Source organism: Staurois parvus, unplaced genomic scaffold, assembly GCF_062004578.1.
Source record: "Staurois parvus isolate SC_StPar_1 unplaced genomic scaffold, SC_StPar_1.0 ptg000141l, whole genome shotgun sequence".
Classification (NCBI taxonomy): domain Eukaryota; kingdom Metazoa; phylum Chordata; class Amphibia; order Anura; family Ranidae; genus Staurois; species Staurois parvus.
In genome coordinates, this window is record NW_028317937.1 from 1,233,179 (window position 1) to 1,247,934 (window position 14,756).

Genomic DNA, 14,756 nt, shown 5'->3' on the forward strand with positions numbered 1-14,756 from the left:
ACACACCTGTGCCCAGAAGTGCCACCCACCTGTGCCCAGAAGTGCCACCCACCTGTGCCCACCCACCAGTGCAGCCCAGCAGTGCTGCCAGTCAGTGCCCAGGGGTTGTGCCAGTCAGTGCCGCCAGTCAGTGCCCAGCAGTGATGCCAGTCAGTGCCGTCTATCAGTACCCATCATCAGTGTCACCTATCAGTGCCGCCTATCAGTGCTGCATATTAGTGCCGCCTATCCGTGACACCTCATTAGTGCTGTCTATCAGTGCCGCCTATCCGTGCCACCTCATTAGTACTGCCTATCAGTGCTGCCTATCAGTGCCGCCTATCAGTGCCGCCTATCAGTGCTGCCTCATCAGCGCACATCAGTGAAGGAGAAAAAATACCTGTTTGAAAAATTTTATAATAGAAACAAAGAAACTTTTTTTTTTCAAATTTTTTGCACTTTTTTTTTTATTTATAGCGCAAAAAGTAAAGCGCCCAGTGGAGATTAAATACCGCCAAAAGAAAGCTCTATTTGTGAGAAAAAAAAATGATCAAAATTTCATATGGGTACAATGTTGCATGACCGCGCAACTGTCAATCAAAGTGCGGCAGCGCTGAAAGCTGAAAATTGGCCTGGTAAATAAGGGGGTATAAGTGCCTGGTAGGCAAGTGGTTAAAGTTATGGAATGGCCAAACCAGAGCCCAGACCTCAACCTGATCAAAAATCTGTGGGGTGACCTGAAGAGGGCTGTGCAAGGGAGATGCCCTCACAATCTGACAGATCTGGAGTGTTTTTCCAATGAAGAGTGGGCAAATATTGCCAAGTCAATATGTGTTATGCTAAAAAGACTCATGCTCAAAAAGACTGAGTGCTGGAATAAAATCAAAACGTGCTTCAATAAAGTATTAGTTTAAGGGTGTGCACACTTATGCAACCATATTATTTTAGTTTTTTATTTTTACTTCCCTCCACCTCAAGATTTCCGTTGTTGTTCAGCTGAGTTGTACAGTTATAGGTTACATTAAAAAGTTGGAAAAAGTTGGAAAAAGTTCTGAAAATTATTTATCTGATTTTTTTACATTACAGAAACCTGACATTTTAACAGGGGTCTGTAGACTTTTTATATCCACTGTACATCTTATACAGGTGAAACTCGAAAAATTTGAATATCGTGCAAAAGTTCATTTATTTCAGTAATGCAACTTAAAAGGTGAAATTAATGTATGAAATAAACTCATTACATGCAAAGTAAGATAGTTCAAGCCATAATTTGTCATAATTGTGATGATTATGGCTTACAGCTCATGAAAACCCCAAATCCACAATCTCAGAAAATTAGAATATTGTGAAAAGGTGCAATATTCTAGGCTCAAAGTGTCACACTCTAATCAGCTAATTAAGCCATAACACCTGCAAAGGAGCAGGGATGACAGCAGCCTGGAGAGGATTGTCAGGAAAAGGCCATTCAAAAGTGTTGGGGACTTTCACAAGGAGTGGACTGAGGCTGGAGTCAGTGCATCAAGAGCCACCATACACAGACGGATCCTGGACATGGGCTTCAAATGTCGTATTCCTCTTGTCAAGCCGCTCCTGGACAAAAAACAACATCAGATGCGTCTTACCTGGGATAAAGAAAAACAGACCTGCTCTGCTGTTCAGTGGTCCAAAGTCCTCTTTTCTGATGTGAGCAACTTTTGCATCTCGTTTGGAAACCAAGGACCCAGAGTATGGAGGAAGAATGGAGAGGCACACACTGCAAGATGCTTGAAGTCCAGTGTGAAGTTTCCACAGTCTGTGTTGATTTGGGGAGCCATGTCATCTGCTGGTGTTGGTCCACTGTGCTTCACTAAGTCCAGGGTCAACACAGCCGTCTACCAGGAGATATTGGAGCACTTCATGCTTCCTTCCGCAAGCGAGCTTTATGGGGATGCGGACTTCATTTTCCAGCAGGACTTTGCACCTGCCCACACTGCCAAAAGCACCAAAACCTGGTTCAATGACCGTGAGATTACTGTGCTTGATTGGCCAGCAAACTCGCCTGACCTGAACCCCATAGAGAATCTATGGGGTATTCCCAAGAGAAAGATGAGAGACATGAGACCGAACAATGCAGAAGAGCTGAAGGCCACTATTGAAGCATCCTGGTCTTCCATAACACCTCAGCAGTGCCACAGGCTGATAGCTTCCATGCCACGTCGCATTGAGGCAGTAATTGCTGCAAAAGGGGCCCAAACCAAGTACTGAGTACATATGCATGCTTATACTTTTCAAGGGTCCGATATTGTCCTATGTACAATCCTTGTTATATTGATCGCATGTAATTTTCTGAGATTGTGGATTTGGGTTTTCATGAGCTGTAAGCCATAATCATCAAATTATGACAAATCACGGCTTGAATTATTTTGCTTTGCATGTAATGAGTCTATCTCATATATTAGTTTCACCTATTAAGATGCATTACTGAAATAAATGAACTTTTGCACGATATTCTAATTTTTCAAGTTTCACCTGTATGTGGCATGAATGTGTGCTTACAGACTAGGGCTAAAATGTGATACAGACAAATTAATCTATCTCGGACTGCTGTTATTTCTGTAGTCACTAATACATGGGCAGAAGTCAATAAAATACAGTCTAAGAATTTCTTCTTAACCTTGCCCTGGGTGTCTAATCCAACTAATGCCAATGAAGTCCAGGACATCTGCAGGGCCTTGAAATGAACACAAGGGGTAGGCGAACGTTGACGTTTTAAACTGGGCTCCTCAGAGGGACGCATGGATGAACCAAATAAGACAGCCATTGTCTGCAGTGATAATCTGTGCACAATGTGAACATTACCATCGTGGAATGCCAGTGCTAAACCTGAAAAGAAAATGTAACAAATCCTGATTACTAGAGAACGTGTACTTTATTTGTAGCCATAAACTTTAACTAGCCTTCCCAGGTAACAAAGGTACATAAAAATAATTGTATCATACCTAGCCCAGGATAAAACTTAGTCTCATTTGCCACTTTGATGTCCGTATTGGTAAGGGAAATTGGAAGTTTGGGTAGAGCTACAGCAGACACACGCTCCAGTTCATTGGTAGCCGACAAGATACGCCACTTCAGTATCATTGGCTGCTTATCACTCACTGAAAAAAATGACCAAATTAGCAATTCATTTATTTATATAAAGTTTAGTTGATATATTCCACAAACTGTTAGAAAGCACTAGGCCCTGAATTAGCTGACAATATCCTACAAAATCCTACTAGAGAGAAACAGGTGCGTATACACACACACACACACACACACACACACACACACACACACACACACACACACACACACACACACACACACACACACACACACACACACACACACACACACACACACACACACACACACACACACACACACACACACACACACACACACACACACACACACACACACACACAGCTCCTGAGGATCACTTTTGCCTTTGTTTAGATGTTCCTGTTTAAAATAGGTTTAGCTGAGTTTAGTTTAAAATCAGATCCTAAACACACAGAATTAATTTTTTTTCTTGAACGCAGCTATATTGACTGCGCCTAAACTGAAAAGGTACCATTGAAAAATAAATACATGCATTCATATGCACTTAGAAATGTCCTCTAAATGCATATAAAATGCAGGTTTGACAGTTCCAATGTGAATGAGGCCTTATTGTTTCTCTCATTGCCTCCTGTAACTAACACACACACACACACACACTTTACGGCCTAATGCTAGGTACACACAGAGTTTTTTTTCCATTCAACCCAGCGGACTGAACAAAAAATAAAAAAAACAGGAGGTGGGCCCTCCACCACTACCCCCAGCCAGAACACACTGATTGGATGCTGGTTTTTCCAGTATGTCCGTTCAATAAAAGCTGGTTAGAATGGCTTCTGTCAGACAGGCTGCTGTATAGAGGGGCTGTAAAATCGGTCGGTTTCTGTTGAACCAGCTGATATTTGGCCCGTGTGTACCAGCCTTAAAAGTGTTATATGGAGTTAAGCTTTAATTTATCTTTTGCTTAAGAGTCCATTCAAAAGTCCACCAAAGACTATCCTGTCCACAGAGTGACAGTGCAGCTGTGAGATTTCACTACATAACAGTCGTCACCTCGATAAAGGAAACATACTCAGTGGCAGGATCAACAGATAAAAGTATGTTACATGGGGGACTAATAACATAAAAACTAAACCGCTGTGCTAACAAAAGACAAAACTGCTAGTTCTAGTAATAGTCTGCATTACATTTCTGACTTTGTGCATAGTTCTATTGTAATGGTAATTTCTTGGTGTACAGGTACAAAACACCTTAAAGCTGAACTTCACCCAAAAAAGGGAAGTTCCGTTTGTTTGCACCCCCCTCCCACTAACATTTGCCACCTTTTATTTTGGGGGGGAGAGAGTACCTGGTATCGACAGTTACCCGCTCTCAGTCAGATTGCCCCAGTACTCAGAGTGGCAGTTTCCCCCCTCCCCCAGCAGATTTCTGGGACACATCACAGGTCCCAGAAAACTACAGGACTAATCACAGAGCACAGCATGGCTCACACAAGCGCAGATGGAAACCCTGCCGGTTTCGCCTAGGTAAGATTCCAGCATCTGGACCCAAAGCCGATTGAAAAGTTGACTCGAGTAAAGACAGCGCTGGATCCCAAAACAGGTACGTGTCCTTATATTAAAAGGACAGCAGCTAAAGTAAAGTAATTTCTTGGGAGGACTGGAGCGCCTTTTTAATTGTCTGCTGAAAAAGGAACTGAAGATGTGCTCCAAAAAGACAGACAAAGAGCAAAAAAGACTAGTCACCAGTATTGCCTTTGGTCTACCTGCAGATGATACTTTCTTCATTACTGACATACAATGCCTTGTCCTGGATTGTGTCTAAGTGTGCAGGCACACATATTGGTAGAGGTCGAGTTTTTTTCCCCTCATGTCAAAGCTTACAGTAAGGAGAACAGTGAATAGCTCATGCGTGACAACACTAAATCTCACGATTACATACTGCAGATATGCTTGGGGTGGTAGGAACTTCATAGACACCATTAACCTTTGTAAATGCTACCTATAAACACACTTTTTAATACATACAAAAGTATATCCGTCTTTTTTCCAATCTTATTATTCTAGAAGAACCCATGAAATAGCTTCCTAGTCTACGGGAACCATTGCTAAAAACAATTTATTGGCAGCCAGTGGGGAAAATCCACCTTACAGTGGAGGTCAGTAGGAAGAATGCCCCGTGCATTGGTTACAGTTCTGGTTTGCATGCCACCCTTAAAGACAGCTTTAAAAAAAAAAAAAAAAAAAAAAAAGCGATCATCAGTGTCTTGCTGCTAGCTCTTTCATGTGGTGTTGGCCCAAAAGCTATGCAGTCAGAATAGGTGAGAAATCAGCCAGCCAAACCCCAAAGAAATCTTTGTAACCTCTGAAGTAACTCCAGGATTCCACAGAGCCAACACTACTTGGCTAAACCAGCAGCTTGACCCAGTTATCTTTTTAGTGGTCTGTAAGGGTGGCATTCTGACCGCCACTGTAGTGTTGCTTACTTTCTATTTATCACCAATGTAAGTGGCATTTTTCCTATTAGTTGGTTTTGTAGGGATTCCTCAAGGCCTGAATATTTTAGGGTTCCCTCTGGGGTAAAAAAAAGTTTAGAAAGCCAGATTTAAACACTGATTGCAGGGCAACAAAGACAGTCTCAATTACAGACACTTTTACTACACATCATGCAGCACAAAATATGAAAATGTATCAATCTGCTAAAGAAATTGGGTATGAGCAGCGGTCAACTTACAACATAAAAGGGGCCACAAATGTTGCCTCAGACTTTAATGACGGTTCACAGATTACTTTTACCAGCAGCTCTACCAACAAAGGCAATCTGTGAATTGTTCCTAAAGTCTGTGCTTTGTGTGAAACAAGAGATTGATAAACTAGGGAGAAGCATCCCATATCAATCTTGACTCCCAATAGTGCCATACTGCAGTCTTAACTTCAGAGCCGACCCCAACTAATGCAAAACATCATGTGGGACAGCTCGAACAGAGGAAAGTGAAGGGACTGAAAAGGAGATAGTGGAGCATGTGCAGGATGGGGACAATGCAGCAGCCACAGAATTGATTGCTATAAAAAAAAAATTCACCATGATAATATCAAAATTCCAGGAGAAAAGTTCTGGATTTAACAACACTTTAAAGAAAATTATCAGAGATTGCGGACATACTACAATAGATGGTCAAGGATTGTGGACATGCTAAAGGCAAATGGTCAGAGATTACAGGCATGTGGCAGGGTTGGTAAGAGACCAAGGGCATACAAGGGAGGTAGTTTGAAACTGGGGATATGTTACATAAGGCAATACAATAGAATTAGCGCTCCCTATAAGTTTTTGGCAGCACATTTGACATTACCCTTAACATTAACCACTATAAAAAGGTCAGAAAGAAAGAAATACATAAAAAGATAAAAAGGGAATGAATAGCAAAGAAAGTGTGAAACCAAACCCTTACTTAGTAAATACATATATTTATTCTATCACTAGGGCCATGTGAGCACCGAGGTTAGGAAAATACCAGCTACTGGGGTCCAAGAGAAACCTAGGTACCAAAAAGAAACATTTGACCCCAATTCTGCAGTTTGGGAAGTTACAGTGAGGGCTTTGCCAGGTGACACAGGCAGAGGCTGAACCTGTAGAAGGAGTAGTCCAATCTAGAGGCTGTAATAATGCTACTTTACCTCCAGGAGAAAGTTGCTGGAAAATGTTATTGAGGGGGAGTCCTTCCTTACGCAAGGACCAGCACTCTGCTACACTGGAACACTGATTAGAGGCACATAGGAGAACCTAATTAATGGAAGGAAAGAAAAGAGTTAACTATCTACCTGTTAATATAAACTTGTTATCAGATTAAAAAAAAAACTGTACCTATTTAAAGAGTATTTATATTTGTAGACCCTTTACTGCCATCACCAACTCAAGTAGATGGGCTTGTACTGATAACTATTAGCTTGAATTTTGGATTGAACTGAGTCAATTTCCATAAAACTGTCCTACATTCCTATGTACGTTTTTTCCATGCCTAGGGTAGAGTAGTGAAGGATTGGACCAGTCAGGTTTCTTTGCTGCCCATATGCCTGCCTCACTGTTCGTTCTGGGGACTGGTTAAATGTAAAAAATGAACATAGTCACCAGAACAAGAGAAAAGTGTAAATCATACAATGGGGGCATGTGTTTCTCTAACATCTGTCCAAGAGAGGAATTACTCTTCCCTTGTAGAGATTTTCTGTTTTATCTCCAGAACAGAAAGTAAAAGGAAAATTTCCCCAACAACACACAAACAAAAATAATAAACTAATAGGGGTTTTAACCCATTTCCTTCTCTATCCAAAAATACTATCCTATATGTAAACATTTCCCACTATACTGTCATGTCAGAGCTTTTGAGCAATGTCATATAAATTATGTGCAAAAGGCCACCACAGTTAGAAAATTGGGAACAAAGACAACCATTTTTTCTATTTACCTGCTCGGACATGTCTCTGGCAAGAAATTTGAGATGAGTAACAGCAGGAAACTTGTCTTTGCGAGCTGGATCTGTAGTGCAGCGCATGAAGAGTGAAGGCAAAATCTCTGTGTCAATTTTGCACTTTTCGCTCACAACAGACACACAGACTTTGTAGAATTGTACTGGGGATGTGCTGCTTCCATCACAGGTGGCTACAACAATGTTTCCTCCACCAGTAAAAGCAATATCAGCCAGTGCAACCCGACATCGCAGACGACACAAACTTTCTGTAGCCGTCAGAACTTGTCCATTGGGCTTTAACAAAGATACAGTAACAAGTCCACTGATAGTGACAGCAATCCATCCTTCCATTGGCTTTCCTCCAAATAAAGTTAGAGATGGAGAAAACTTCACACGAGAGAATTTCTCCCCAAAACTGGAGACACCTGACTATAAGAAAACAGAATAGATAAATATAAGCAGGAACTACTGCAGATGCAAGCATACTGACCCAGACAAAGACAAATGATTGGAAAAGAATGTATGCAGGTTAGAAACGTATTACTGTTTACCTTTTCCACATGCAGTGCCAGTTTCACCCCATTGTGAAGCCATGAAAGTGCCACGATTGGGTCTCCATCTACCTCACTGCTTACTATACACTGCCAGCTATTTGCCAAGTGATCCGTCATGCCCCAACACTTAATCCGGCCATCAGCATCAGCTGACAGTAGACGAGAGCCTGAAAAAACCCCCAAAAACAAAACATTAAAAAACTAGAACATTACCGATCTAATTTTAAGATGATTCTTTTGTAGAGATCTTTCAAAACATTTCTTCATCCACTGTATCTGCTTGTGTCGTGTTTTATCTACACTGCTTACCAGACTGGTCCCACTCCAAGCTTGTGATGACTTCTTGGTGTCCAGAGTTGATAGAATAGACATCCCAAGGATGTTCTGTGTCAAGGATGTGGATCATATGGGTAAGATCTTTAAAAAGAAAAAAAAGGCTGCTTAGTTGTAAAGCCATGGATTGTTTTGGACTTGATAGTGTTCACTTCAACAGAAAACAAAGGCTTGAAAAATTAAATATAGACTAGTTTAGACGTAACTCCACATATTCCTACAAAAGTTCTTGAGCCAATGTTGCTGAAGAGCCTGTATACCTGGTTTATACTAGTCATGGTGTGTCAGACTGGTACCTTTTGAAAGTGGTGGTGGTAGTGGTGGTGGGGGGGGTGAGTGGAGAGACCATCTTATTTTTTTTAAAGCACTTCATGAATGAATATGCAAAGTGTTATGATCTGCTAGAATGCAACCATTTCATTCACACAGGTGCACCATGAAAAGCATCCAGGAACATATTTCTGCTTCTGAATCTCAGCTGTTTGTGTACAGCCATCTGTATAAATCAATGACAGGTTGTGGCTGCATGTTGGTAGCTGCACATCCAAGCATTCACATGTGTACATGGATAGATGTGTCCCCCTTGATATAGTTTACATCCAGGGCTATTCATTTGTCACTGTATGCAAGTAACTGCTTGGATGTGTGATTACCAGCATGCAGCCGGTCATTAATTTGTACAGATAGCTGTACATGAACACCTGAGACTCTTGGGTGCAGAAATATGCTTGTTTTTCACGTTGTATGGCTCTCTGAACCTGCATTTGTTTTTTTAAATTGCTTGCAGTTGATCAAAACTGGATTTTACTGTAACCACCAAACTTTTTGTACCTTCACTCTTTCCTCAATTACAGCTTATTTATACTTTTGTGGAGATCTGGGATATTCTGCACTAGAAAAATGCCTCACAAACAATTGTTTTCTATGTGCCCCGCACTAGAACATAGGCAGAATATGCAAATTGGAAAAAAATACATATCTACAAATTTTCTGCATCGCTTTGCAGCTCTCTGTCACACCTTGTGTTTCTATGCACTGCATCTGGGCAGTGGGTCACTTTGTGACATTTCAATAAAGAAAAAGGTAAACGGTGCCTTGTGTTGTAAATGCATAAGGCACCCACACCTGAAGCCCATCTACCAGCCCTTAGGCAGCATTCACATCTAGTGTTTGTTAGCCGTGCATTTTTTTTTGTCACATTTTTGCATGTCACACACAGAGCAGCCTATTTATTTGAAAGAAGCCGATGTAGCTTTTTGTACTTGTATACAGTGCGTTTTGCTGCATTTGTTGTGCACGGCAAAAAACATGCAACTTCTCGGCAGATTTGAAACTAATTTTCTTACCGCATTTTGCATCGTGTGCAGTAAGGCGGGAGTTTGTGTGTATTTGCAAAGCACAAAAGTGTGAATAGAGCCTTTTAGGATAACAGAGCATTTTCCTGTGTGGTTAGTGTGAGCATGCCCTTAGTTGTGTAGCAGACTTCATTTAGGTTAACTTGCAAAGTATCCTCTACCCTTCATTCCACCACTAAGCTCCAGTTCACAGTAGAACATGGTGTGGGAAACCAGTAGGGCTGCAACAAACAAATATTTTCATATTCGATTAGTTGGCTGATTATGGTTTCGATTAAAACCTCAAAAAAAGTTTGGTGTATAATTTAGTTAATACAGTATGTAAAGTAATTTATTCTTCAATATCTATATGCAGTGGTAAATATAAATAATCAGCTATATGGTTGGGAAACAATATCTAATCCACTCTGAGAATAACCGACAGAAGAGATGTATAAAGAAGTTGAATCTGGCACATATCATCAGACTTTATTTAAATAATTTTTTTTTAAAAGACTTTAAAATGCGGTTTAGCAGATTTTCAGACAGGATTGTAATATAATACTCCCTTGTCATAAGCAGGTAACTTGATACAAGCTACCTATGCTTGGTGTGCCCTATGCTGGCCATACACAAATTTTTAATTCGAAAAGGTTTGGTTTAGGAATGTTCATTCAGATTTCTAATTGGTAAAGGGATGAAATCAACATTCATTTTTGACCAAAGTGACAGGAAAACAAAAAAAACCAAAAACCAAAAACAAAACACCTTTAAAAAAAAAAAAAAAAGAACGCTGGGCAATTTTTTTTTTCCCATGCTGTGCCCGCACTGCATGGGTAAACTGCTCATTTCTGTCTGGGGGATTGCAGAGTGGAGTTAATCAGAGGATATAAAAAGTCTACACACCCCTGTTAAAATGTCAGATTTCTGTGATGTAGAAAAATGAGACAAAGATAAATAATCTCAGAATTTCTTCCACCTTTTGTGACATAGAAACTGTACAACTCAATTGAAAAAAAAAATCTTTTGGGGGTAGGTAGGGGGTAAACATGAAAAAACTAAAATCATATGGTTGCATAAGTGTGCACACCCTAAAACTAATACGTTGTTGAAGCACCTTTTGATTTGATTCCAGCACTCAGTCTTTTTGGGTATGAGTCTATCAGCTTGGCACATCTTGACTTGGCAATATTTGCCCACTCTTCCTTGCAAAAACACTCCAAATCTGTCAGATTGCAAGGGTATCTCCTGTGCACAGCCACTTCAGATCACCCCACAGATTTTCCATCAGATTCAGGTCTGGGCTCTGGCTGGGCCATTCCAAAACTTTAATCTTCTGGTGAAGCCATTCCTTTGTTGATTTATTATTATTATACAGTATTTATATAGCGCCAACCGTTTTCTCAGCACTGTACATTACAATGGGAGACAATACAACAATACAGTGCGATACACGAGGGGTTCGAGGGCCCTGCTCCTTGGAGCTTACAATCTAGGATTTGGATACCTGTGTGATTCTAGGAGTGAACCTAAACTAAAAGCAGATCTTTACCCTCTGAATAGGCTTTCCTCCAAGCCATCCCTCCTCCCATATGCTACATGAATAGCCCTGTTTTTTATTTTTTTGAAAAGCAAGAAATGTGCCCCCCCATGCATATCAGTCACCTAAGTGAATGACATGCACAGTGCTCACTGCGCCTCCTGAGATATGCCCATCACATATCCCAGGAGGCATAGCCTTTCATTCAGAAAAGAAGGGGGTGTGCCTGACACCGCGTCATTGGGAGGGGTGTTGGCTGAACCTGGCTGACCTCTCGATGTCACAAGCAACATGGCAGCGTGGGACTGAGCGGTGGCAAAAGACAAGAGGATCTCAACAGGTTAATACTGGACCCTCTCAGTGGGTGAGTATCTGAAATGTGCACCACACAAAAAATGGGGGGCAGCAAACAATCACTTTAATAACGACAAACCCAGGTGTGTTCAGATCCTAGTCTGAACCCAGCCCTCCAGGAAGCTGTCACTGTACTGGACCAATCATCTGCAACTAGGGCATTCCCACCTAACCAATATACTTGCTGCTGCGGGGCGTGGAATGCCTCGACCGCTTACGATTGGCCCAGTACAGGTCAGCACTTTTTGGTGGTGCTGGATCAGGTAAGCACGGTGCTAGGCTCTGAACAGGTCTTTACTACTGAATCCAGGAACAGTGCTGACCAACGACTGAGTGAAAACCTCCCTATTGCCATGACATCCAGCAGATTATACTAATAAACAATGGTCCATTCTGCCACACCACTAAGTGATCTGCAGCAAATGAACAGCAATCTTAATAAAGCACTTCATTGTGAATGTTTACTTCCAGAAGTTCTAGGAAGGTGACAGGAAGGCCAGAGGTGACAAGAGGTGTACCAGTACCTTTCTCATCTTCGCTCCTCTGGTCTGATGTGAAGGCGATCAGGTTACGGCAGGACCAAGCACACACCGGCGGGCTGGAGGGGCAGTGACTGCTCCGGGGCTTTCTGTCCCACTCACAGATATAGGCCACGTCCATGACGACCCCCTTCCTGGCCTTAGCAGAGTGTGCAGGACCGACAAAGGAGCCAAACTCCCCTCTAATGATTATTACACCGACACTGGAAGCTCCGCGCTACCATTCATATATTCAGTACCCAGGAAGCCTACAAATCACACCGCATAACAAAACATACACACTTCCTGCTCATGCTGCTCGGGAAAGGCGCCTTCTAATGACGTCACGTCTAGATTTGCATGCGGCAGCTGCTAAAACATGAAACAGCAGCCTCCCACAGTGCAACGCAAACGGCCCCTAACTACAATAATCAGTGCTAACACTCCAGAACTACATAGGAGGCTGAAGTTTCAGTAAAAGCTTGGAAAATATTCATGATTAGAGGACATATGTAAAGATATATCATTAGTCCTTGTAAAGGGAACTATTCTTTCACTTGGAATATACGCTTCTGCTTGTCCTTGTCCCTACTTCTAAACACAAGAAGGAAAATTGATAGTATTGTAGCATATCGGTCCTTAGATGTGGTGGCTGCATTAGTCACACTGTCGTTAAACCACTCGAAGACCAGGCCGATTCAGAGACATCGCTCCTACACGGGCGGACTGACAACTCATGGGGCCCCCAGGCAATAATGAATCATGGGGCCCCTGTGTCCTTTCCCAAACTCAAAAAAGCCTATGAAAAAGGTACCAGGGACATCTCATGGGGCCCCCTACTGACCTCGGGGCAGTGCCAGAGTTTCCAAATGGTCAGTCCGCCCCTGCTCCTACATGTAAATATTATAGAAAATTACTTAGAACCCTCAAACCTATATAGTGGGAGCAAGGCTTGGTCCACAGCCTTACTTCCTGCTTCCCATTTCCGGTCCTGTGCTCTTTTCTGGAGGAACCAGTAGTGGACTCAACCGCGGCTACCTCGCTCACCCTACAGGGGAGCACCTCTGTATGCCGGCCGTCCTCACCCGCAAGAAGCACCTCGCGACCCAGTCCTCTTCACTGCCCTAAAAGAGGGAGGAAGGGTGCTCATCCTTGGAACGCCAAGCATGGGAAGCTCCTCAGAAGTAGGACCCTGGCAGCGAAACGTTGTTTTGTGGACCTGGGACTGGAGGTCCTGCCCTCCTCGGCTCAGCTGTTTACCCCCTAGGGGGGACCTCCAGCCCCCAGGTCCACAAAACAACAAACGTTTCACTGCTAAGGAAACACAATCAAAAACTGAGGAGAGGAGGGAATGGCAGGGAATTTAAGCTTTGTCAATTATTGATTGTGTTTCCTGTCAGGTGGAGTTTGTCATCTCTCTCAGGTGTGCTGTCCTGGAAGATGACTAGAGAAAGGCCCCTGTCACACGAGCGTTCCGTATGTCTGTTTTTCATCTGTCCATTTACAAATGAAAAATGGACACCCATTTATTTCTATGGACTAGCGGATGTAAACAGATGATCATCTGTTTACATCCGTTGATGTTAACATCCGTTTTTTTGAACGGAAGAAAACTCTAATTTTCTTCCATAAAAAACCCCAGAAGGGATGAAAAACGGATGTGAACGGACATACAGTCCGTTTTTGCATTGGTAAAGGAAGTAAAAAAAACAGATGTAAACTGACTGTTTTTTTTGGAAAAAACCTGACTGAACTGATGAAAAAAACAGAACACCCATGTGAAAGAACCCAAAATTAGTTTTTGGCCCCTTTCACACGGGTGTTCCATATGTCCGTTTTTCATTTGTCCATTTACGGATGAAAGACGGACACCCATGTATTTCTATGGACTAGCACAGGGTTCGAAATTTCCGCTCGCCAAATGTGGAAATTTCCTTTGTGGCGAGCACAGATGGAGCGGGTGGCTTGCAATGGAGTGGGTGGCTTGCAATGCGATCCCCAGGCCCCAAGGGATCGATTTACATTCCACTCTCCATCGCCGCGGGGGACACAAGGAGAGGCCCGCTCTCCCCCGTCTTTGGGGACACGAGGAGAGGCCCGCTCTCCACCGCCTTGGGGGACACGAGGAGAGGCCCACTCTCCACCGCCTTGGGGGACAAGAGGAGAGGCCCACTCTCCACCGCTTTGGGGGACACGAGGGCCGCTCTCCACCTCCTTGGGGGACACGAGGGCCGCTCTCCACCTCCTTGGGGGACACGAGGCCTGCTCTCCACCGCCTTGGGTGACTCGAGGTCCACTCTACACCACCTTGGGGGACACGAGGCCCACTGTACACTGCCTTGGGGGACACGAGGCCTGTTCTACACTGCCTTGGGGGACACGAGGAGAGGCCCACTCTACACCGTCTTGGGGGACAGGAGAGGCCCGCTCTCCACTGCTTTGGGGGACACAAGGCCTGCTCTACACCGCCTTGGGGGACACGAGGAGAGGCCCATTGTACACCGCGTTGAGAGACACGAGGAGAGGCCCGCTCTACACTGACATGGGGGACACGTGAAGGAGAGACCTGCCAATGGTGCACATCCCTACACCTGTCAGTTT

The 14,756-nt window shown here is 43.1% G+C and overlaps 1 protein-coding gene across 1 annotated transcript in view; it reads right to left on the minus strand.

The window, feature by feature from the left end:
• MED16 (mediator complex subunit 16) overlaps positions 1–12,489 on the minus strand; it is a 33,233-nt gene extending 20,744 nt beyond the window's left edge. Inside the window, exons 1-7 of the mRNA XM_089673573.1 lie at positions 12,162–12,489; positions 8,386–8,493; positions 8,074–8,243; positions 7,520–7,951; positions 6,735–6,840; positions 2,958–3,113; positions 2,633–2,841 (exon numbers count right to left, since the gene is read on the minus strand). Of these exons, the coding sequence (XP_089529699.1) occupies positions 2,633–2,841; positions 2,958–3,113; positions 6,735–6,840; positions 7,520–7,951; positions 8,074–8,243; positions 8,386–8,493; positions 12,162–12,297 (1,317 nt within the window). The 5' untranslated portion in view covers positions 12,298–12,489. The remainder of the gene's footprint in view (positions 1–2,632; positions 2,842–2,957; positions 3,114–6,734; positions 6,841–7,519; positions 7,952–8,073; positions 8,244–8,385; positions 8,494–12,161) is intronic.
• Positions 12,490–14,756: the final 2,267 nt, after the last annotated feature.